Here is a 23,407-nt window from a genome sequence, read left to right as displayed (position 1 = left end):
AAGCGAGCAATTATTGCGAGGTGCCGGTATCATATTATTATGTTGGCCCCGGTCCCCTAGATAGTCATCAATCACTCTCAATCGACCTGTCACCGGCAGGCAGAGATCCAGCTGGAAAGGAGAGAGGGAGGGAGGGAAGGAGGGTGGGAGAGAGGGAGGTAGAAGGAGGAGGAGGAGTACATCATCATTAATTTGAGGAGTGACCCCTGGGGCTATCCGCATGTCTCAACCCGGGATTCTCCAAGCAAGGCGGCGCGCACCACGGTGGCGAGCCAGTTTGGGGATTTTGGCCGCTTGCTTGGTTTCTGAAGTTCCATAATTGTGCCAGAACACAAGAGTTAGATAGATAGATAGATAGATAGATAGATATGAAATAAAACACAATCTTATAATTTTATCAAAATGTATTTAGTGTATGTCTTCCTTAAGTCTTCTAATGGGCTGTGATTTCTGCTCACTATATAAAAAATATATTCTTTACTAATTAATTTAAAATCAATTAGTTCCCCATGTGATCAGCATCAGTGCGTAGGAATGATAGGAATGCGCTTAATTAGGCCTAATGCGTTTAAACTGTTAAACATACGAGTGCATATTCCAGACACTGATTGGCCTAATTGATTGATTGGGAGTGTAAATGAATCTGCTTCTACATCTTTTTTTTTTTTTTTTTTATCATAAAAAAAAAGGTTCTCCTCTTCTTTCTTGCTCCTTCTTCTTCTTGGGTCGATCTTTCTATTTTTTTTTTTTTTGTCGTCATCCCGAGGAGGAAAATGCATATTAAAGTTACAGTCTGGTCATTTTTAGAGTGGGAAACTTCTGACGTCAGAGTCGCCGCCGTTTAAAACAACCTGCCTCTGCTGCTGACGTCTTTTATACTTCTTTTTTATAAGGCAAAAATATGTATCTGACAACAAAGTGATTATTCCAGGCAGAGACACTCGTGTCAGCTTAATTCGTTTATTTACCCCTGGCAGGCTTTTGTTTTTATTTTATTTTATTTTTTTGTTAAAAAGGAGGGGGGGGGGCAGATAGCGATATAAGGTTTTTATGGTTAAACCTGGAGTTGGAAGGCGGTTGAGTGGGGGGCATTTTACACAAATTAAACATGCTACTCTGCTTCGCCCTATAAGCATCCAAGGAGCCTGTGCTTACCAATCAATTGGTACAGTCAAACAGAGCCGCCGCCTGCAGAGTGGAGACCTTCAGTCTCGCTTTATTTCTGGATATTGGGGGACCTCTCTACCATGTCATATCCACAATTTGGATATCCCTACTCGTCTGCTCCGCAAGTAAGTTCATGTTGCTACGTTCCTTCGTTTTTTTTTTTGGTTTTGATATTGCGGCGATTGACCTGTCTCATCGATTTACGCTCGATCCTTTTACGCACTTTAGCCAGGGTTCCGGGAGACTTTTACTGTCCCTTTCTGTTATCGGAAAGGTATTGCCTTACAGCCAGTGATACCTGTGTTTGTGAAGCGAGGGAGAGAGAAAGAAAAAAAAAAAAATAGGTAAGAAAAGGAGGGTAACCAGAAACCGCCGAGACCCCCCGACCTCCCATTCACTGATTTCTGTAAGATAATCGCCGCTCTGTAATGTCAACCATATGTTTATCTGCTCTGGAACACGCATGCCAACTTGTTCGGCACACGCCGTTGTGTGTTTTGCGCTATAACCCAGCTGCTGTTTTGTTTTGGCTTTGAGCCATTAAAAAAAAAAAAAAAAAAATCATCTGGGCATTTGGGTATTAGTGAGCGATGTCGGGGAAAACGTGTTGTATCTGTTTGTAAGGCGTGTGTTTCATTTGGATCAGGCGGCTGGTTTTGGACACGTTTTACGCGCACGTATATCACACGAATATGTTGCATCTTTCCCATCGAGAAGCACTCTTTACGAGTCATATGGGGTTGAATTTTAGTTGTTAAATTTGGACACTCTGGACTAACCTATAAATAAGGGAGAACCAATTAAATTGTTTTAAAATGTGTGGGTTTTTTTTCTGTGACTGTTTTATAATTTTGGTGATCAGGAAGCGAACTGTCTTGGAAACCGGTTGAATGTCATTAAGGCTATTTTTCACTTTTAAAAAGTCAAAGTTTTAAACTAACTTTAAGATCAGCGAGTACTCAGGATTAACACTGGATTTTGTGCAGCATGAAATAACTTTAACTGAAAAAAAAAAAAATGAATCCTTTTTTGACACAGTTCCTGATGACAACCAACTCTCTGACCACTTGCTGCGAGTCCACCGGCAGATCCATTGCCGACTCCGGAGTAGCGGCGTCCGGACAGACACCAGTCTACTGCCCCGTGTACGAGAGCCGGCTGCTGGCCACGGCGAGGCACGAACTCAGCTCGGCCGCCGCGCTGGGCGTGTACGGGAGCCCCTACACCGGCGGTCAAGGCTATGGGAATTACGTTACATACGGCACGGACGCCTCGGCTTTCTACTCGCTGGTAAGCCCTTCATCTGATCCCTCTTGGCATTGATTTATGGAGCTGCATGGTGCAGAGGCTTGAATCAGGAACACCTCTCCTTATTCTTAATGCTCGACACAGCAAAACACCAGCCCTTTACAGTACGTGATTTATCTAATGTCGTCCTTCAACACAACTTTTCTTTGGTAAATTAAAAACTTTCCTCTCAGTGTAGCTCCATTTCTCCTTCGTCAGTGTGTCAAGAGACACATCAGATATATGTTAAACAAGGCAGATCAGTGGTTCTTGTAATTGAGAAAATCTTTTTGCACTGAAAAGCAGGAAATTGTTTCATGGAAAGAGACACAAAACCCAGCGTCTGATAAAATTATCAATTCTTAAGCACAAAATTACCAGAAAATTTTTTTACAGCAGATTTTTACAGCAGATTCCAACATGAATACTTGCAACCCAGGAATACTCGGGCCTCGAGTCCAAGAATATTGTTTGTTACAAGTTGGCTCTACGTTGAATTTCACAACACTGATTGGCAAATTGTGATAAGAAGAATACCAGAATTTCTATAGAAATGATATAAACCAGTTTATTTTGTTGGACGCCCTCTTGGAACTCACTCACAAATTTATTTGTCCAGAAACCTGCACTGAACAAACAAACTTAATGTTTCAAACAGCATTTTTTCTCTTGAAATGTTGTTTTTAAAAAAGGTAAAATTAAACAGCTCACATTTTTAAGTTTAAAAACTTTTGTATTTGAAGTCACTATGTAGCGATACCATGCCTATATTTTGGAAAATGATGCATCTCATGGTAAATTTATATGTGTATTAATGAAGTAATTCCATGTTTCATAATATTTCGATTTCTTGTAGAATCAATTGTGACTCACTGATAACACCTTTAAAATCTAACCAATACACATCCGTTTTTACTGATTTAATTTTTCATCTGCAGGCGAGTCACTAAATAAGTTAAAATTCCCTTCATATTTGTGTCACTCTTCTAAACCTCTGTCTTCACGTATGATTGCAGGGTACATTCGACACTAAAGATGCCACAGCTTCTGCGCATGCGGGAATAACACAGGCGACAGCCTACTACCCTTATGATCCAACTCTGGGACAGTATCAGTATGACAGGTAGGTAATCTCTAAGACAACAGACTTTTAATAATTAAGAAGCTAACTGTCAGTGCAAACATCAGACTACCTCATATGAACTGCCTGACCTCTTAAGCACAGTGTGGTACAGATGTAAAGGTGAGGCGAAGCCACGTGTCCAGTTACATTTTTAACGGAACTGATCTTGAGTTGTGCGATTTAAACCCCCCCTCCGTCAGAAGTGATTGTGAGCTTATGTCAGCTGTTCTAGGTGCAGGATGTGACTAATAATAATAGTTCCAAGCACTGCGTCAGAGGTGTAGTCTTCCAGCATTAAATCCATCGCTCTCGAGAGGTCAAGGCTCTTCTCATCAGGTCCGGCAGCGCTGTGTGATCACCTTAATCTCGTGACACATTTCTTTTCTGATGGGGTGAATTGCTTCAGGAGACCCATGACCCTTTCGTCAAGACATGAGGCCTCTTCTTCACTGTTGTGAAGAGCACGCCTGCCATATTGAAAGGTCTTGCCAATAATCGGATGACATCCAAATTAGGTTTATGGTGTAGTGAAAAAATATAGGGTGGGAACGATAACCGACTACATCTTCCCTTTAAATAGAGCGGAACCGCATGCGAAACCAGGCAGAACACTTGCTTTTATTGTGTGCTTTAATTTATCACACACATTGTACTATTTATATCATAGCTTTGCAGCAAAATTAGACTAACTTAAAGCCTGAGGCTGGGCTTATTTTACCAATCACTCCAAATACTATATAAAGAGCGAAATGTTTCAGCATGAATCTTGGTGAGTGCACACGCAGCAAAAGGCCAAACCGAAGTTCTGGCACTCAAATAAACAAGCAGGCCTACAGCGCAGACCTCACCGCCCGCTCCTGCCTTTTACCTTAGGGCTCATCATTACACTCAATAAAGCAATTTTACAGTCTATTTTATCTGCGAGGGAACAACACAGGGGTAAGGAAAGGTGCAGCGCTCCTCTCCTTTTGATTCCCTTAGCAGTGCTTGACCCGCACTAAGCTATACAGAGCAATAAAGGCCTCATAAAAGCCTCCCCTGAGAGGGCTTTTACAGCTCACTGCTGACTGAAAATCAACACCATGCATTTTAAATGTAGGTTTATGGGTGATATTTGTGGCAGAGGGCGAGAGTAGTGGAAAGAGCGCTGCGCTGCGCTGCGCTGCGCTGCGCTAAGAATGGTTTTAATAGGTAATACATTGAAAAAAGTGGGATCATTTTTTTTCAAGTGGGATAATATAGTATGTTAAAATCAGCCTTATGATAAATTTATGATAAATCATACTTGACTGAATAATTTGCACATTTCCAAGCATACTGATAGCATATTAGCGTGAAAGCACTGACCAGAGAGCTTCGAATTATTGGAAGAGTTTTAAAGGAAGTTGCCTTAAAGTCCTTTTATTTGGTCAAACTTGTAAAGTACTGCATGCCTTAACTGATTCTTGCAGAAGCCAAGGTTTTCTCTAATTTTAGACAATGTTTTGCAAAGTATTTTGCAGCTTTCTGTCAAAGAAGTTTTCCATTTTTTACAGTTTGATGTGTTTCACTATACTTCCAAATTATGTCTCTAAACTGACATATGTCTCTGCTGTCCTCTTTTAAATTGTGTGTCTATATGCAGTGATGTAAACATGAATACAAGGGCCGCTGCAAGGCTTACGAAGCATGTTATGCAGGAATATTCCAAGAAGCAGATGGCTCTGTCATGGTTTTCAGGAGAGAAACTGCCGGGGCAGCGCTTTACAAATTGTCACGCAACAAGCATTGCAAGTCATATTTACTCTCTCATTACCATCTTTGCTCGCGCCCTTCTCATTAACAGATACGGCTCCATGGACGGGGGAACGAGGCGGAAGAACGCCACGCGTGAGACGACCAGCACGCTGAAGGCCTGGCTGCAGGAGCACCGGAAGAACCCGTACCCGACCAAAGGGGAGAAGATCATGCTGGCCATCATCACCAAGATGACCCTGACCCAGGTCTCCACCTGGTTCGCCAACGCCAGGAGGAGGCTCAAGAAGGAGAACAAGATGACGTGGCCGCCCAGGAACAAGGGCTCGGAGGAGAAGAGATACGAGGACGACGAGGATGGGTCTCAGGAGGAGCAGATAAAGAGCGAGAATAATGATGATGGTCAGTGTCAAAATACATTGTTGCCTCGTTTCTCAAATAAAGCTGTAAAGCACCAATGCTGAACTGTCCACAAGTCCACCTTAGGGAAAGTGTGTTTCACTATAAATTATTTTATTAATTACTCTGAAGCATCACGTCGATAAAAGATGAAGACGGCACCAATAATGACAGTTGAAATAAAGTCAGTTGAGAGAGAAATGATCTTGAGCACACTCCTGCACGTGTCCCACTGCAGTCGTGTATCTTTACAACCGACAGCATTTTGATTCCTTCGCAGCTTTAGCAGTCAAAGTTGGACCTTTTTTCTTGCTCAAACTGCAAAGTGTAGCAGTGTGACGGTGAATTTTATAACAGATTGTGAGCATGTTTCCCGTCTGAACACGCTGTCAGCATTGATAGTCTTCAATCAGCCTTGTATTTTGCGCCAACTACGCCATGGTAACAATTTTAAAGAGACTGAAGTTTTATTTAAAAGTTTTAACTCTAGTAAAGCCACTTAGACTCTAGTGCATCTTGTAAAAAAAATTATGAGAACATAATAGTTTGTTAAACTTTTCTGCAAAGTCCTGTCTCACCATGAAGGCCTCAGTCAGAATTACACACAGACATATTTGGGGGTCAAAGCATAATTTTTTTATTTTTATTACACCTGACCTGAGTCCTGATCTTTGATATATGTCTAAGCTGCTTAAGAATATTAAAATAGATGTTATTAATTACAAAACCAATCATTATTTTTATATTAATGGCCATTTTTATTTCATACTTACCAATATTTTATTTTAACAAATATAATTTTACTAGTGTCATTGAAAATTCATGCCACTGTTGCATCTGATGCCCTGGTGCATGACACAACATTTACCCACGTCTCAACATGTCTCCTTTCTGATCTCCCAGAGACCAGAAGTCGGGCCGATAAGGACCTCCAGTTGAGCGATTTGGACGATTTCGACACGTTGGAGTCTGAGAACTCGGAGTGTGAGCTGAAGCACCGATACCACATGAACACGCACATGTCAACGACAACGCCAGACTGCCCCGCCGAACACCTCATCAAAGACGCGTCTCTGAAAATCTCCATCCCCGTTTCTCTCGGAGGGGAGCAGGACTTGAGCAAAAGTTGCCTCAAAACGAGCCCGGAGGACTTCCAGCAGGACAACAGGCAGCAGGCAAAGGCGTGCTATAATCAGCAGCAGCAGCAGCAGCAGCAGCAAGGGCACCAGATATTAGACGGCAAACCTCGCATCTGGTCCTTGGCCCAGACCGCGACGTCCCTAAACCAGACTGAGTACCCGTCCTGTATGCTGAGGTGCCAGCCGCCGCCCTCCTCCCTCACCCCGTCCCCCGCCGCTACCTCACCCGTAACTGGCCTTGACAACAGGCAGGACTCGCCGGTCACGACCCTGAGAAACTGGGTGGACGGGGTTTTCCACGACCCCCTGTTCAGGCACAGCACTTTGAGCCAGGCTCTGACCAACACCACCGTCTCTTGGACCACGAACACCAAAGGCGCCATTCTGGAGGCTGACAGGAGCTCGGCGGCCTTGCAGCAGCACCAAGACTCCTCCAAAGACAGTGCCATGAGTTTCCCAAAAACTATCAACAAACTTTTCTGCTCCTAACGAAACCAAATGACCCTTCACTGCAAAAAGAGAGAGAGAGAGAGAGACTTTTTGTGACTGAAAGTCGGCTGGATAAGGCGCCCCCATGGTCCCCCCGTTTTATGTTTTGTTCGCTTTTAAAAGCAACTGTAGCCATATGCTGTTACACTGGAGTTGCAGAAGTGAACCATCCGGATCAGTTTGGCTTATTTGATTCAACGCACGCACAAAACTTTTCGCAATGTATAACTAAAAGTTTACATCTTGGTGGGGGGAGAAAAAAAAAATAGGCCTAAGGTTTACATGATTTCTTTTATTTTTATTTTTATTTTTTTTCAAAATTTCTTTCCTATGAGCATGCAAAATGTAATTGAATATTATTTAGGTCTCAGCAGTTGAATATCACTATAAAAAAAAAAAAAAAAAAAGGAAAAAGAAAAGTCTCACAAATGCACTGCTCTTCCAGGAAGTGGATGAGAGCGTTTCAACTTTGTTCACTGAAAATAAAAGCAGTCGGTTTCTGAAGAGCGCTTGTGATGTTCATGGTGAGAGTTGCTGTCCGTGGTGCTGAAATGCCATCCGCCCTTCCTCAGTTCTTGCATTTTATTCAACGTGAACGAGGGCTTAATTTCTCTCCAACTATTACGCACAGAGGCCTAGACAGAGAAGGCCGTTTTAGAGAGGATTTACCACTAATAAATAAAGCAGTGTCCCCATTCCGATTCATTAACGAATCAACACGAGCGCAATCTAACATCTTCGACCCTCTTATTTATTTATTTTCTCTCCCCCAGAAAACATTCACTCTCATTTAGTGACAGCGAGAAAATGAGGCGGCTCAACCCCCAAGACAGAGCAATATCAGTATCTAAGATCTGCCTCATTAATTCCCTCTAAACAGGCTGTAATTGGGATGTTCGCAGTCATATTTCATGTCAGGCTATTGATTTCCCCTCTCCGCTCTCTGATAATATTATCGAAATCTCTCAACGTCGTCCATGATGCAGCTGTCAAAAGGGTAAGTTATTCGCCATACGTCCATTAATGGGTTCAAAACCGAGGGCCCCGGCGAAATAATTTGAAGTGAGGAGTTTTCGTTTTGACACTAACCCCTCAATTTCCCGGAGACAGGGCCCCCTTTGCAGAAAACAGCCTGGATGCTGATTCCTCTCCCGAGAAGCGAAAGGGCTTTACGGGAGAGGCACTCACGTCTTCTAAAAGTGAAAAGGGCAAAGGAACTCGAATTAGTTGTTGTAGATAAAAGGGCAAAAAGAAAGGAGTCAAGGGTACTTGACAGTAATGGCGAAAGTGGAGCTCTCGGGGGACTCTGTCTGTCCTGCGAGAGGGGAGGAAGAGGGCGAGGGAGAGGGGGGCTTCGGTGATGAATTTTAATGGGGAAAGCGCCGACGATTGAGATCTTCCCCCCCCTGGAAGAAAGTGCTATGGTGGACAAAAGGGATTTTCTGTGTCTCGCTAAGATGTGTGTTTTTATTTTGCCTTCTTACTGCGCAAAACCCTTTTGCCTGCAGCATTTACGCGCAAAGGTGACATATAAATATAACCGAGGTTCTCCGGGTGCTTATTTTATGGGAGGGAAGGCTTAACGCTTAACGTAATGGGCCTGTTTAGCCTGCACACAAAATGGTGCATTTAATTTTTCATAGCCACTGATAGAAAATTAGCGCCGAGTTAAAGTCCCCGCAGATGAGATAGCCTCGACATTTAATTAATTTAGCATGAAGACATATTTTATTAGACCTCTGAACCAAGTGGCTTTTTATTTGAGAGAAAGAGACGCGAAGGAAGACAGAGAAAAGAGAGAGAGAGAGAGAGAGAGAGGCAGGGGCAGATCCGAGGAGAGAGAGGTAGTGTGTAAAAGCAGGGGGAGAGAGGGAGGGAGAGAGAGGGAGAGGCCGGCTAAATCATTCAGCCATGGCAAATACGAACGCACAGAGGGAGCGAGAGGGTAAATTAACAGGAGCTTTTTACATAGAGACCAAATAAAACTGTAATCAGCGGTGCGTTACTTTTCATTAAGCGGGTTTGACAGCAGCATATTCAGCCACTCCGACGCAGGAGCAGGAGCGGGGTCCGGGCTGAAATAAACTGCTCTCAAACCGAGAGTCATAAGATAATTCCTTAAGCTCCATTAACAACTCTTAGCCGCAGGAAATGGGCTCCCCCTGAAAACATCTCCAAATCTAAAAGCTTTATCGACCTGGCAAACCTCAGCTGATGGCTTCTCTTTTTTTTTAATTTTTTTTCCACCACCTCTCTCACACTCTCTCTCTCTCTCTCAACCCCCCCCCCTCTCCCCCACTTTTTCCTTTTTTTTTTTTTTTCAACTTAAGGGACAGAAACGTCCAACTGAGGTAATAGACTTTGACACAACACATTAAATGGGAAATGAGAAAAGGGAGAAGAAAGGGCACTCTTAAACGCCTTTTAAACGCTACCAATTAGAGGTTTAAAACTTGAATAAGACGTAGGCCTTTTGGCATATGCCTGGCTGATGGGACATTTAACTGAATGCCCTCCCCACGAGGTAAAAGCAGCCCTTATCTGAACACAGTCTGTAGCCATCCCTCCTGTGAGGTGGCCGAGTCGAGGGATTTACAGGAAGCTTTATCTCATTTCTTCAAACAAACGTCTATGAGCCTTGTGCAACATCTTCCCCCCCCTCTCTGATAATGCTATAAAAGTTATGGTACCACTTGGTTATACAGCTTCCCGGTTTCATTTCTTTAAACAAGTCTCCTGTCAAACACACGTGCTGTGTTTATAGCGGTGAGGCCCCACAAAAGGCCCACGAAAGCCGACAGGAACTCTGAACAATCAGCAGCGTGGAGCTTCCCCAGAGAGAAAGCCAGCCCGGGTCAGGTTAATACCACCGTGACCCTGAGCCATAAATATATTTACACATCATTACACATCAACATACACTCTCAAACTCTCTCTTTCTCTCCCCGTCTCACACACACACACACACACACATGAACAGGCACACCGAATCGCTCTGGAACACGTTGCCACACATGCGGCTTAATTGAATATTTAATCTATTCATTGACTAACCTTAATGTGGTGAGAATAGCAGTAATGTGATCAAAGCCTAAATGAAAATGTGAAGCATGACCACACACAAAGGGACGCACAAAGGGATGACACACGCGCGCACACACACTGGCGGTGCGGGCGGAGTGCTGCTGAGACCTGCGCGGCCCTTTCAAGAATCAATGGAATGACCTTTTTATTCCAATTAAAATGATTGTTGGAAAAACTCAAAACTACAATAAACAAAAGAGCCCGTAGGTGTGTGACCGTATCATTTAAAAAACATATTTTTATTAGGACTAAATTGCGTCTAAATGTCAGTTGTGATTGTGAATGCTCAGCATGGTTGGTCCTAGCAAATTAACACGTGGATGCAAAACAGAGCAGAAACTTGTTGTGTTTCAAATTTTGGGACGAATGACGGCTCTAAACCCAAGAGCTGTTTATCTTGTCATCATTCACCCGCCGTCTGGGTGAGGTGTAGAATATTTACCCCCTCTGCTTTAAGATCTGAAGTGCCCCCTGTTATTCTCCGGCCCCCCCACCTCCCGCTTGGAGATACAGCCTGTGTGTTTGTGTGTGTGTGATCGAGTGTGTGTTTGTAGCTGTGCTCAGATCCCTGCTGCCAAAGGGACATGTCCGGGATGTGGTTTTAGGCCCCAGTGGCTGGCCTTTATCAGCCCCTGGCTGCCATCACCTCCCTGCAGTCTTTCCACAGGTCAAGAGGTTTAAGCGTGAGCTGCGTTGCTTTTCATCGTCTGAGCCGTCTGTGCAGAGACGGCTGAGGCTGGTCGGCTGAACTGTGCTAGAAAAAGTGCTATCAATATCATATTTATGTATTATATGTTGCAGTTGGTCTAAAATAATAAAACCGGTCTTAATATGTGCACAGAGCTGCCGAGACAATTTAACTTCTGACGGTAGGGAAAGCAGAGGTGGAATTAACAATGGCTCAGTTCCATTAGGTGTTCGTGTAAGCCTTAGCAGTCAGCCAGTACGCTCAAAAGCAGGACATCCCCCATGTGGGATGTGGCGGTCATCAAAATGCTGCTTTCCCTGCTGTGCAATCGTGCAAAAGTGTCCGTTATAAAAGGCCCGCGGCTGTAGCCCCCTAAAAAAGTTCCACGATTGTAATCTCACACTCTGCAGAGGTCGGAGGAAAGGTCAAGAGGATCTAATCTTGGGTCACCACAACGCACTTCAACTCTGTCAGACGGCTCAGACTCCACAAAGCTCACCACTAGATAATACGAGCAAGCACCTATCACGCGGCTGAAATGTGGTTTTTACTTATAGCCCAGCATAAGCCAAATATATTTAATTTTGATATTGTGTCATTATAATCCCAAAAGACTCGTTCCTAAAAGTGAGGATACTCAGGCAGCTGTGTGCATGTTCACAGAGGAACATGATATTTTAACATGTCGTAGTAGAGAGTTTGCTGAACGTTCCTGTTTGATATTGGCATTAACCACACAGTAACAGGTAAAGTTTAGACACACAACTCAAAGGTTCTTTGCTAATACATTCCCATCTGGCTGGCACAGTGATGCTGAGTCAAGCTCTGAGAGTTGCTTGTAGATGGGATGTAAATCTGCCGCAACATCTTGCAGTCCTTATTAATTTACAATGTAAAAAGCAGCGTCCGTGAAATTTACTTAAAAGCTATCATACTTGAGCAAGATGTATGTATAGTTACAAACAAAAAAGGAGGGGAAAAAAAAGAAAGGAAATGAGTTGAACTTTTTTCTTTTTCTTTCTCTCTTTTTTTTTTTTGTCTGCTGTACCACTAAAGCCATGTAGACGTAATTGCTAAAGGTCAAAAGAGACTGTGTTTTACCAAGACATTTGTGTTTATCATTCAGGACAGATCAATACAATATTGTTGTTTTAAAGAACAAAAGCCAGGGGAGACTTAACACTGACCTTTGGTTCCATTTTCCATTGTGTACAGGAGGTCCAACAAAACATACAAATGAGACCCTCAGGTTTCTGTGGAAACAAAAGATTTCCTAAAGTCCTGGGTCAGTGTTTAACCACGGAAAGTCTCAGACATGTTTTTATACAAGAAAAAAAATAAATAAAAAAATGATGAAATGTCTTCAGTCCGCTACGCTGTTATTGTTCCAGACATAACAGAAAAAAACATTAAGTTTTGCTTTCCATGGGTGACTTTAAAGCGGCCGAAACAAGCTGTAAACACAAACTGACATTATATTTTAAGATGATACGGCAAAAGTCTTAGATCCAACAATGACAGAGCAACGTTTGCGTTCCTTTAAATCCCATGCGCTGCAAATATTTGCATGTGCACAAACAGTTTTTGAGGAAACACAATGCAGAACACACAACATATTCTGTTAAAATAAAGAAGAACTACTGTTAATTAATACATTACAGTTTGGCACATTACAATTAATAAAACATTACTGAAGGCTTCGGTGTTTACTGATAATAGCATCATATTATGTCCATGTCTTGCTGTTTTATGCCAAAATGCATAGTCTTGCAATGTGATCTGAACTCCAGCAGTTTTATACTTACTTATTTACATTTAGAAACTAGCAGTACTCGGCCATGGTTGGGGAAGGATCAGGGTTTTGGTTTCATACAGAAAAAAAAAAAGAAATACTCAAAAGTGAAAACACTGTATCTGACTTGCAATAAATACAATAAACATCAACATACGAACAACCAATGGGCACAAAAACATTTCTTGTATCTTGACAGATTGCCGGCAACCACATGAAAGCAACCTGGACTCACACCTTTTATTGTTGCCCCTTTGGTCCCCTTCAGGACAGTGTAGATGGGGTTTGTGCAGCTGAACCATGAGCCGAAACACAATATAAAAATAATAGAGCCAGGTCAAACATAGTAACGCTTCAGTATTTGGCGTGGTTGCATACTATCTGTTTACATATTTGTTGCTGCAGACTGCTGCTATTTCCTATCAGTCATAACAGGCTCGTCCAGCCACACGGTTGTTGATAATTATCGCTTGGCGCTCGCCTCGTCGCGCGCTTTGACAGAACATTAGTTTAAATTGAGGTAGCGGTGGTTTAACTGTTTGCGAGGTGTTGTTAAGTTTTAGCTTTAGGTTATAGGATCACTGTTCGGATCAAACACAAAACTATAGCCTATACTGCGCTTGATCACTGGAAATAGTTTGGGAATGTATGTAGGGGCACTTTCTCCTTTTACTATACGCCACAGCAGAAATACATCCACCTGCAACCACTCCCAGCAGTCACCATGTCACGTCGACCATCAGTATAGATTTTCCGAGGGGGTGCGTATTAATCTATACTGTAGGTGTCATGTGAATGTGTTGTAGAAAGATGGAATTTGGGAAAACATCAATATTATTTGCGCTACGATTTGAAAAAATAATGTTCTTCTCATTTAGTTTTTTTGTGTTTGGTCGTCTAACAGTGGCGTAAGGTGTAGGCTGTTCCGATCAAGTGTTGATTTGACCCAGTTCCTACATTACCTAAATGCACTGCGATCATGCGAAAATTGTGTTTAATGTCGTCTGACTCGGCCTCTGTTTTGAATAATGTTACATGGATGTCCATTTACCAGCGGAGGATATTGTAAAATTCAATTTCCAGTAAGAATCTTTGCATTTGCTTTGTTTGTGAACATGAACGATCTGCAGCAGATGTGCTTGAACACTCGTCCTGCGGCAGTTTTTCATATACAAAGCACATGCGTGCTGTCGCCTTAGATCAGCACTTGATCAAAATTTGATGTGTGTCAACGAACAATATCCCTTTTTGCCAAGAAATTCAGTTTTATAAAACTGTGCGCCGCCTCTCCCAGGGCTTTGCAGCAGTGAGAATGAAGGTAGATAGATTCTGAAATAGCACCTCTAACAAGTCCCGCTGAGAGAGGAAAATAGACACCTTAGTGGGCCCATTGCTCCTGGGCTACAACATGTAGTGTGACGACTCAGTAACTCCAACAGGTCGACTTTAGACTATTTGGAGAGTTTTGAGAGACAGCCCGGCCAACTGTGAGGATGTGCTCTGACGCGCTACCTGATTCCCCGTCTGCCATGCGTCTCAATCAGGCCTAATGTCTGCTGCCTGGCTTCTCTATCTTCACCCTTCTCTCCTTCCCTTCTCTTTGCTTCTCTTTCTCATCTGATCTCTCCTCGGGTGGAAGGAGGAGGATTCGTCCAAATTGTGATGAGTCAGCCAAGCGATGTGTTTTCAGCCTTCCTCAGAAATAACCGTTAGACTCAACCTACAAGCTGTACTTTCTCTTGACAGTCCAGAGGGAGAAGACAGAGACAGTGTCTTTGTTCACAAGCTTGTAACGGCACCGGGCTGGTTGCGACTGAGTTTGCAGCGTCCGCAGGCTGCCCGGCTAACTGGGACTTCACAGTGGACAAGGCTTTTAGTTTGCCTTTCGGTGGAATATTTTGCAAGCGTTCCCAATTTCTGTTTTTGTACCCTTTCTGACAGGTGACATTTACTGACTTCAAAATTACCCCTGCACAAAAATGCGTGGCTTTCTGTCGAAAAACGAATAGTTTTCTCGGAGGAATGCTGATGACATGAAACGTGCAAACAATAAGGCCCACGACAGAAAGTAATTCAGGCGTAAAGATTTTCCGCATTAGATGTCAGTTCTGTTGGCCGCCGTAGTACAGGGACACATCAAGACCAAAGAACGTGACTCTGTTGTATAGTGTAGCAATTCCATTTTGGTCATTTTCTTTTCTATTCTGTAGAACGGAAAGGTAGATCGGGAATTAGGATTAGGGACCTGATGTATCTTAATACAACTGGAGAGCATCTGGGATCAGCCTTAGCGATAAGGCGTGGCGCTTGTACATGTAGAGGGAGCTCGGAGTAGAGCCACTGCTCCTTTGTGTCAAAAGGCGCCAGTCGAGTTGGTTCAGGCATCTTTAGAGGATACATCCTGGGTGCCTCCCTTTTTGAGGTTAACCAGGTATGTCTAGCTAAGAGAAGACCCTAAAGTAGACCTAGATTTCACTGCCGGGGTTACATATCTCACCTTGTACCTGGAAACACCTTGGGATCCCTCACAAAGACCTAGATGCAGCATCATTGCTGTCTATCTAGATAAGAAGAATTCCTAGCTTTTGTATATTGTTTTTCCTCTAAAGACATGTTTATTCCGCAACTAAAAAGGTCTTATTTTCAGACACATCTAAAGTACATCATTTCGAATTTGTCTCAGGATAGAAAACTTTCCTGGTCCACAAAGAAAGTAAGCGCACAGTTTTAAACAAAGTCTCAAGGAGGTTTTCAGACGGCAGAAGCGGAAAGCCGGTTTCTCCCCGGGTCTGGTCAGGGGCGCTGAAGTCCGTCCCTGCATAAGCAGCGCGCGCGCGACTGGTACAGTGGCTGCGGCTGACTGACCTGCCTGCTCATTAAGGCGCTGGCGAGACCATTTGGCCTGCTCCTGTAATGGGAGCCTGTACTGTGTCAGAAACACTTATTTGCTCCACAGCCATCACAGAACATTAACATTCACGACAGCCCATCACAGGAGGGCGGGCGAGAGAGGGAGGGGGTCAGGAGGGTGTCTGAGACCGCTTGCTCGCTGCCCCGACCCACTTGGGCACACACACACACACACACAGGCCTTCTGCATTTCACATACGTTAGATCTGCGTTAATACATGCACATACGCGTAACCATAATATACAGTGCACATTATAACACACATGCATGAATGTTGCGATGTATGAACACTTGCATGTATGTGCACACACATGCACTTATACAATTTCATTCTCTTAACATACCTTTTTGGAAATCACACACTACCTCTCTCTCACACACACGCACACACACACACTTCAAGACCCTGCGTTCTCTCACACACTCTAGGAAACATGCAATCAGCCCTCTAAGTAAAGGTCACATTTGCAATGCAGGTGACTCAAGCAGAAGGCAGAAGGTAATTGGCTGACGGGACGGGGAGCGCTAATACCTTGTCTCCGAAAGATTATGTGATGGATGGGAAACGCTTGGCATTGGGGTAATTAGATGTGTTTGGAGGAGACTGGAGCAGGCCCGGGCCTCCACTTATAGTGAGTGGAGGCAAAGAGGGAGGAAGGCGGACAGTCAAAGAGGGCGCGCCGTGGTTGAGCAACAGGGGTCATGGAAGGCCTTCGTTAAATTTCAGAGATTAGGAGGACGCAGAGAAAGGAAGGTGAAGTATGGTCAAATAAAATAACATTTCAAGATTTGAGATATAAGGGAGTATTTAGTGGACTCCAGTTACACTCAAATGCAGCATTTTGGTGCAGACAGTAGAGAAGACAAGACTTAAGTGAGTTTTCTGAGCAAGTTAACACCATTTTAACACACAGTATGTCATTTCTGCTGCTGCTTGATCAAGACAATAACAAATTCTGTAGTTTGATGATGCTGTGAAGTAGTGTAGGGGTCATGGGAGTTGTTGTCTTTGTCACATTTGCAGATGAAAATCTATCTGACATGAGTGAGAAAGAAATCACGGCCACGGATTAAGTTATATATTCATTCGTTCTGCCATTTCATGATGTCATTTTAACTTACTGTCAGATGTGGAAACTGCTCGAGCTACCGGAGCTGACGTCGTGTAGCAAGTTCAGCCGCGGAGTAACCGAGCGTCGTTATCCAAGGTCTCTACATTCATTCATTTTCTGTTACCGCTTGGAGCCTATCCCAGCTGTCATCGGGCGAGAGGCAGGGTACACCCTGGACAGGTCACCAGTCCATCGCAGGGCTAACACAGAGAGACAGACAACCATTCACGCTCGCACCTACGGCCAGTTTAGAATCACCAATTGACCTAATGAGCACGTCTTTGGCGCGACCCAAGGTCTATACAATCACATTAAAAATAACTCTACGGACATGTTGAACGTTGTCACAGTGTTATCATGCATTTGTTTTGGTTCAAGTTATAGTAACTGGTTTGTTAAAGGCGGTATGATTGCCAGGGTACCACAGTGAAACACTTAATGAAACAGATTGCAGGTTTCTCCAGATCTGAACATTGTTGGAAACATTTGTGATAATGTGCACAAGTCAACAGAATGCGTAAGATTCGTCTACGTCCTTTTGCGACAAACAAAATAATGTAACTGTAAGAACGGTGCTGCAGACACACCCCATTGTTTATTTTTTTCCCCTTATTGTGTAGTTTTCACATTTATTTGGTTTACTTGTCACATCCATTAACTTGAACGCTCGTGAGGAAGAGTCAACAGACTGAAGTAAAGCGCACATACCGGGATGAGCACGGGAAGGAGAGAAAGGACACACGAGAAAGGAAGGGAAAGATGAGTGCAAAGCATTCTAATTGAAGTGGGCCAGCTGTGGTGGGGTGAAACCCTTTAAGACACATGCATTATTTACATAGTGTGTGAAGCTGTGTAGGCCCCTGTGTGTGCGTGTGTGTGTATGTGTGTGAGAGACACCCCGTCTGCATTGCACCTCCTTTGGAGAAGGAATATATTCTATCACAGGGCATTCAAGTGGAAACAAAGACTTAGCCATTCTCCATAGAGTGGTCGAAAAGAAAATACTGTCATCGACACTGCACTTAAGCAGGACTGGGACGAATGGAATTACAAGCATGATGATATTTTAAGGGAGACTTGGTTGGTTATAGATGAGAGTTAAAATGTAGGCTGGGGTTGACATTTGTGAATACCAGGGAGATGCAGTACATTTAGATGACAGTTAATTTAGGCTGTAAATGGTTTATGGTCATTCATAATCTGGAGTATCAGGCTATTCAAGGATTCAAGGATTCAAGGATTCTTTATTGTCATTACGACACATGTTGGTACATGGGAAGGAACGAAATTGGTTACTCTGGTCCCGATTCAAGCCATAAGTAAAAAACAAAAACAAAAGTATAAATATAGAATATAGAATAAAATTAGCTTTCCAAGTATTGTACAAAATAGCAGGTGTGTATAAATATAGGCGGTAAAAAGTATCAACATAGAATTTAGAATTAACTAACATAGAATTAACTGCAATGAATTGAGGTAGTGTGCAAATGGAGTTAAATTGACAGTGCAAAACAAACTGCAATCTGTGCAGATGTGTCCGTGGGTGGCTGTTGGAGGGGGGGCGGGGGCGGGGGACGGGGACCGGGGCTACGGAGGTCTTTCAGCAAGTTGTTTAAAGAGAATACATTTTTAGAAAATGCTTTTCTGTATAATCTACGGACAGAGCTACGGCACAGAATATTAACATTTCTGTATAAGGGAGAGATTGACATTTTTTGTAATGCTGTGAAATGAATCCAAACATACAATGTAAACTGACAGACCAACATTGCATTAAACAGTATATACCATACATACGTGAAAGAAACGATAAGTTATGCAAATAAGGAGAAAAGTGGGGGGAACATGTCGTATTTGACGATGATGACGAAAAAGAAAGAAAAGCAGGAGGCTGAAAAGGGGTACGCCTGTTTTCCTCCGCAGCACATCCTGAGGGCCTGCGATGCCAGTCAAATATAATTTAGAGAGAGAGCACTCCTTTCATTTAAAAAAAAATGTCATTGTGTGCTGAAACAAACACGGATGTTGAGTGGATTTTATTTGCAGATTGCAGTCGTATGATTACGATCACATGAGGGAGCAACGTACTCTGGGAGGCCATAAACAAGGATCCTTCAGATGAGGCTCTCTTCCGAGGCCTTTCCCATGATACCAAATTAAAAGCCCAAATACCTCCCCATAGTCATTTAATAAGCGCATCTAACCTGTAGAAAGAACAATATGTCTCAGCATATTTACATGTGAGTACAGTACAAGTCATTATCAGATCTTCCCCGGTGCTTTCAGACGGCAGCCTACATTAATGATCGGACCAAACCTTGTAATAATAGAAGAGGTACAATGGAGTCGATACCAAACAGTTAAAGCATACCATACATTTCCAGATCATTCCCAATCCATTTATTCCCTTTAGCCCATGTGTTTTTCCTTTACACCTGCAGGTATGTATTGGCATGTACAAAGTACAAAAACACACACTGTGAATTTGCATTGATGACACCGTATGATGGGGGCTGTAATCTAAAACGCTTTCGTAATTTTTGTCAGCCCAATTCTGTTTTCTTCTTCCTCTCCTCATCCACTCTTCATCCACTTTTCATCCTCTCCTCTCCTCTCCTCTCCTCTCCTCTCCCACCAGGTTATTGCCGCCGTGTGCAAATAAGATTAGCAGGTTGTATTTTCTCAGGTCTCTGCGCTGAAACAGTAAGCCTGGCTGTGTATATAATTAGAGAGAGATTATGGCAAGGCCACTGCCAAACGCCGCGGCCAACTGACATTATGTGTGTGTGTGTGTGCGCGAGCTGGCTGCGGTGTCGCTTTGCGGTGGCCTCTCCGTAATCTCTGTGTGTATCCGTGTGTGTGTACAGGACCGCAGGTGATGTTTGAAGTGCACCGGCGCCAGGACAACAAGTAATGGCAATATGGTGTATCTGAAAAAAAAAAAGACAAAAGTAAAATATCCAAATGGAAATATACCCACCGAGGTCTATGTGAGAAGTAATTTGCCACCTAAGAGTAGAGTATAATGTCTCATATAAACACACTAAGGCTTAAAAGAAAGGAATCTCCCTCTCCATGATAGAAACGTGTTAATTTGCTTGTCAGTGGTTGCCCTCTGTTACTCCGGGCTTCAGGCTCAATCACAGTGTAAACATGCAGGCCTGTGAACTTGGCAGATGTCTGTGGCTAGTGTCTATCCTCCTGACGGCCCGAGTGTTTAACTGTGACTCCATCGATATCCTGTTTATTCAGTCTGCATAGGAATAATCGCTTCGGTAAATGTGTGACGTTCTGCGGGATTTATAGGTTTGTAGGTCAGAACTGTTTTCAAGCGCTCTCGGTGAGGTGGAATTTTGAAATCTGAACAAATGTCGCCATTTTAGATATTTATTGTTGCATGCCGACAACCAATAGGACACAACATATTGAAAAAAATCCATAAAGTAAATAATACGTAGCAGACATTCTTTATTTTCTTTCACTTACACTTTGAGTTTGTCTTCATCTTACTGAACATCTTCATTTTATTATGTACATTTGTAGTCCAATATAACAGGCTCAAAAGCATGTCTTTTATCTGACCATGCAAATCTCATTGTCTATGGATGACAATAATGCAATTTTTTTGTAAAAAAAAAAAGTCATGTATGTAAGTGCTTTCTTGTTTACTGTTGCTTCTTTCACCAACTGCACATATTCAGACACAATGCCTTCCCTTCCTCTTATTTCTCCATTTGCTTCCCATCACTCCATGTTGCCGGGAAGTTACTAAATAATAGAAGAATTATGGGTATTTCATTCAGCCATTTTTCACGCACAGTTTCACACAAATTTGCGCTCAGAGCGCTTTTCTAACCGACTGAGGAGTCGCGGCGGTTTGCTCTCGCCCGTCCTAATAGACGCCTCGCAGCTCGCACCACTCTCTCCCCTCGCAATTAGTTTTCATTGAATACTATTGATTTCCGCCCCCTTTCAATTACATACACAAAAGTCAACCACCTAGATGTTTGTAGTCATTAGGAGCTATTCTTTGTGTCTTCTCCAATACTAATTATGTCTGGCTGCTGGTGGTTGTTATCTTCCCTGCTTGGATGAGAAAAAAAAAAAAAAAAACTCCAAGAGGAAAAAAAAAAAATCACTACATGCACCAGTGGAGATCTGGGGTCCTGTCGCGTGTGTGTGTGTATGTGTGTGTCAGCCAGTGTCTGAGAGGATGGCTATCCTTCCACCATGAAGCCTATGGAGAATACACCTAATAAAATAAATATGACTCGGATGAAGAAAAAAGTCGAAAGTGTTTGTCCCTTGGCACGTCTCTCGCTGAGTGCGTAATGTATTGTACTTTCTGTGTGGCCTGGCATTTCCCCGGCATTGTTAAAGGAATGTACCCAGAAATGTCTTTGTTGCGTTTAATTCTAAATAAATCCTGACATTAAATGGCTATTTCCTTTGAACAGAAGTCGGGGATTTATATTGAGGATTATTTGAAAATGGAAAGGAAAGGAAAGGAACCTTCAATATAGTGGAGAAAATGCTTTTTTTTTTAGCACATAAACCCCTTGCTGAGCAACATACGAGGCTCATTCTTGCCTAAACTGCAATTTGTTCACGCCCCCCTCTCTCTCTTGCTTTGTGAAAATATTGCAAATTAGAGCGAGAGGGTTGCACAGGTCTCTGTGTTTGCACTAACCTCTGTCCTATGTTTGCTCATCCTCTAAACAGGAATGCCATGCATATGTACAGAACAGATTTGGCTAGCGTGTCCGAGTCGAATCATTACGCCCTTTTCCTCTGCGTGGCAGCAGTTCAATGATAGCTCCGGCGGTGAGATGGAATGGCCCAGCTTATGGGACGCTGATGCAGAAGCTGATTGAGTCGAATCGTGTTGAATGTTAACGTTTCCTCTCGTCAAGACAAGACCGAGTCTCGAGGAAGTTGTAGGTCTAAGTTTTGGTCATACCGTAGTTTAAAACTGCGACGTATTGCTGCAATTTACAGTAAGTGTGTCCCAGTAGAATTATATTGATCAGTAGTTATGCTTGCAGAGTGTAAATCTGCAGAAATCTATCATATCATAACTGCACTGGCACAAATATGAGACATATGACCTCAATCTGATATACTTCCTGAATGGACAATGTTACGCCTGCTGTTACAGTGTTGTATCCAAAATGTCTATTGCCTCACCGTTCCTATGATGGGAATTGTCTTCGTCTCTGTAGCACACACTTCATGCTTTGTGCCCTGGTTAACCCACAGGGCCTCTGACGGCTCATGCAACATGCTTTGTGGTGGAAAGAAATTTGTGGCAAGCGGAAATCAGTCCAAAACTAACCATAAACTCTGCAAAGCTACAATTTGCAAAACCCTGTGCCCTGGAGAAAATAATCTTGATCACTTGCAGAGTCTAAGGGTTAGAGAGAACAACATGCTATGCAATGGGGGATCCACATTATGTTTTAATGGTTTCATTTCATTTTACTCTGTTGGTAGACAAAGGGCTTCAAGGATAAAGATTGGGAGCATAAACAGTTCCAGGCATGATTTTGTTTGAGACAGGAGTCGGCAGTACAAATGGCACAATGGTCTTTTGAACGACCATGGACTCATTGTCCTTTTACCAACTGCACTAAAAGGCTTGTTAACTGACAGCGGGTCTACTAGCTCTTTATTGAATTAACTGTTGCTTCGTTAGTATGGAGATTATTCAAAGGTGATAAAACTATGTTTGATGGAAGAACTTAAGTCAGGATAGGCTGCCAGCAAACAATCAAAGATCAGCTTTCCCAGATTACAGTAAGTCTTCCAGAACTCCTGATGTGGAACCTCCCTAGGAGCTCAAGAGCACTACGGCAAGCTTCATTGGTGCTTTTTCTTTCCCACACACACTCTGACATCGGCCCTCTGTTATTTGTTATCGCCAAAGGTTAACATTCGGCTTTTCCTTTGACAGCTAATTAGAATAGTTTGTTTGACAGGTGCACAGATGTGTCTCAGGTATAGGTCTAATACATCAGCCTTAAAAAGGGACTTATGAGAAAACTCTTATCCTGTTGGGATCAAAGTCAGAGAAATCCTCTAATTATGATGAGGCTCAGACTGGGCGTCTCACGCTCTCTTTTCCTCCCGCTCCTCTTGATCTCCCTGTCGTTGACTCTGCCATCTATCACAAAGTGTTCCTTTGATAATTACATGCCAAAATGACTTAAAACTCCCCCGCTAGGTGTAAGCCATTACAGCCTGAATGACATGCCAACTCACCCTAAGGACTTTTTAACAAGGTAAGTCAGGAGTACGCCGTGCAGTCACTCACTCTTTTGCACAATTGTTCCGCAACACCCAATTACAGTCTTTCATAATCCTCCGACTCGTTATTTTGACTAAACAAGTTCACAATGAAAGCCAGTGTGGCAGTCTGCCATCTTTTTTTCCCCCCTTTCCTCTCTATTTCTTTCCTCCTGTGTGCGTCTCTCTCTCTCTCT

The 23,407-nt window shown here is 43.0% G+C and overlaps 1 protein-coding gene across 1 annotated transcript; it reads left to right on the top strand.

The window, feature by feature from the left end:
• Positions 1 to 1,247: 1,247 nt before the first annotated feature.
• On the top strand, positions 1,248 to 7,338 carry irx4a (iroquois homeobox 4a; the record flags this gene model as incomplete). The annotated part of the gene is made up of 5 exons (XM_084556401.1): positions 1,248 to 1,292; positions 2,206 to 2,457; positions 3,471 to 3,577; positions 5,403 to 5,713; positions 6,614 to 7,338. 5 exons carry the CDS (start codon positions 1,248 to 1,250, stop codon positions 7,336 to 7,338), a joined length of 1,440 nt encoding a protein of 479 aa, XP_084412527.1.
• Between the last annotated feature and the right edge of the window lie 16,069 nt (positions 7,339 to 23,407).

The sequence above is a fragment of the Chelon labrosus genome (assembly GCF_963514085.1).
Source record: "Chelon labrosus genome assembly, chromosome: 12".
In the NCBI taxonomy this organism is placed as follows: Eukaryota; Metazoa; Chordata; class Actinopteri; order Mugiliformes; family Mugilidae; genus Chelon; species Chelon labrosus.
The sequence above is the reverse complement of the archived record's forward strand: the minus strand, read 5'-3'. Positions and strand labels throughout refer to the sequence as shown.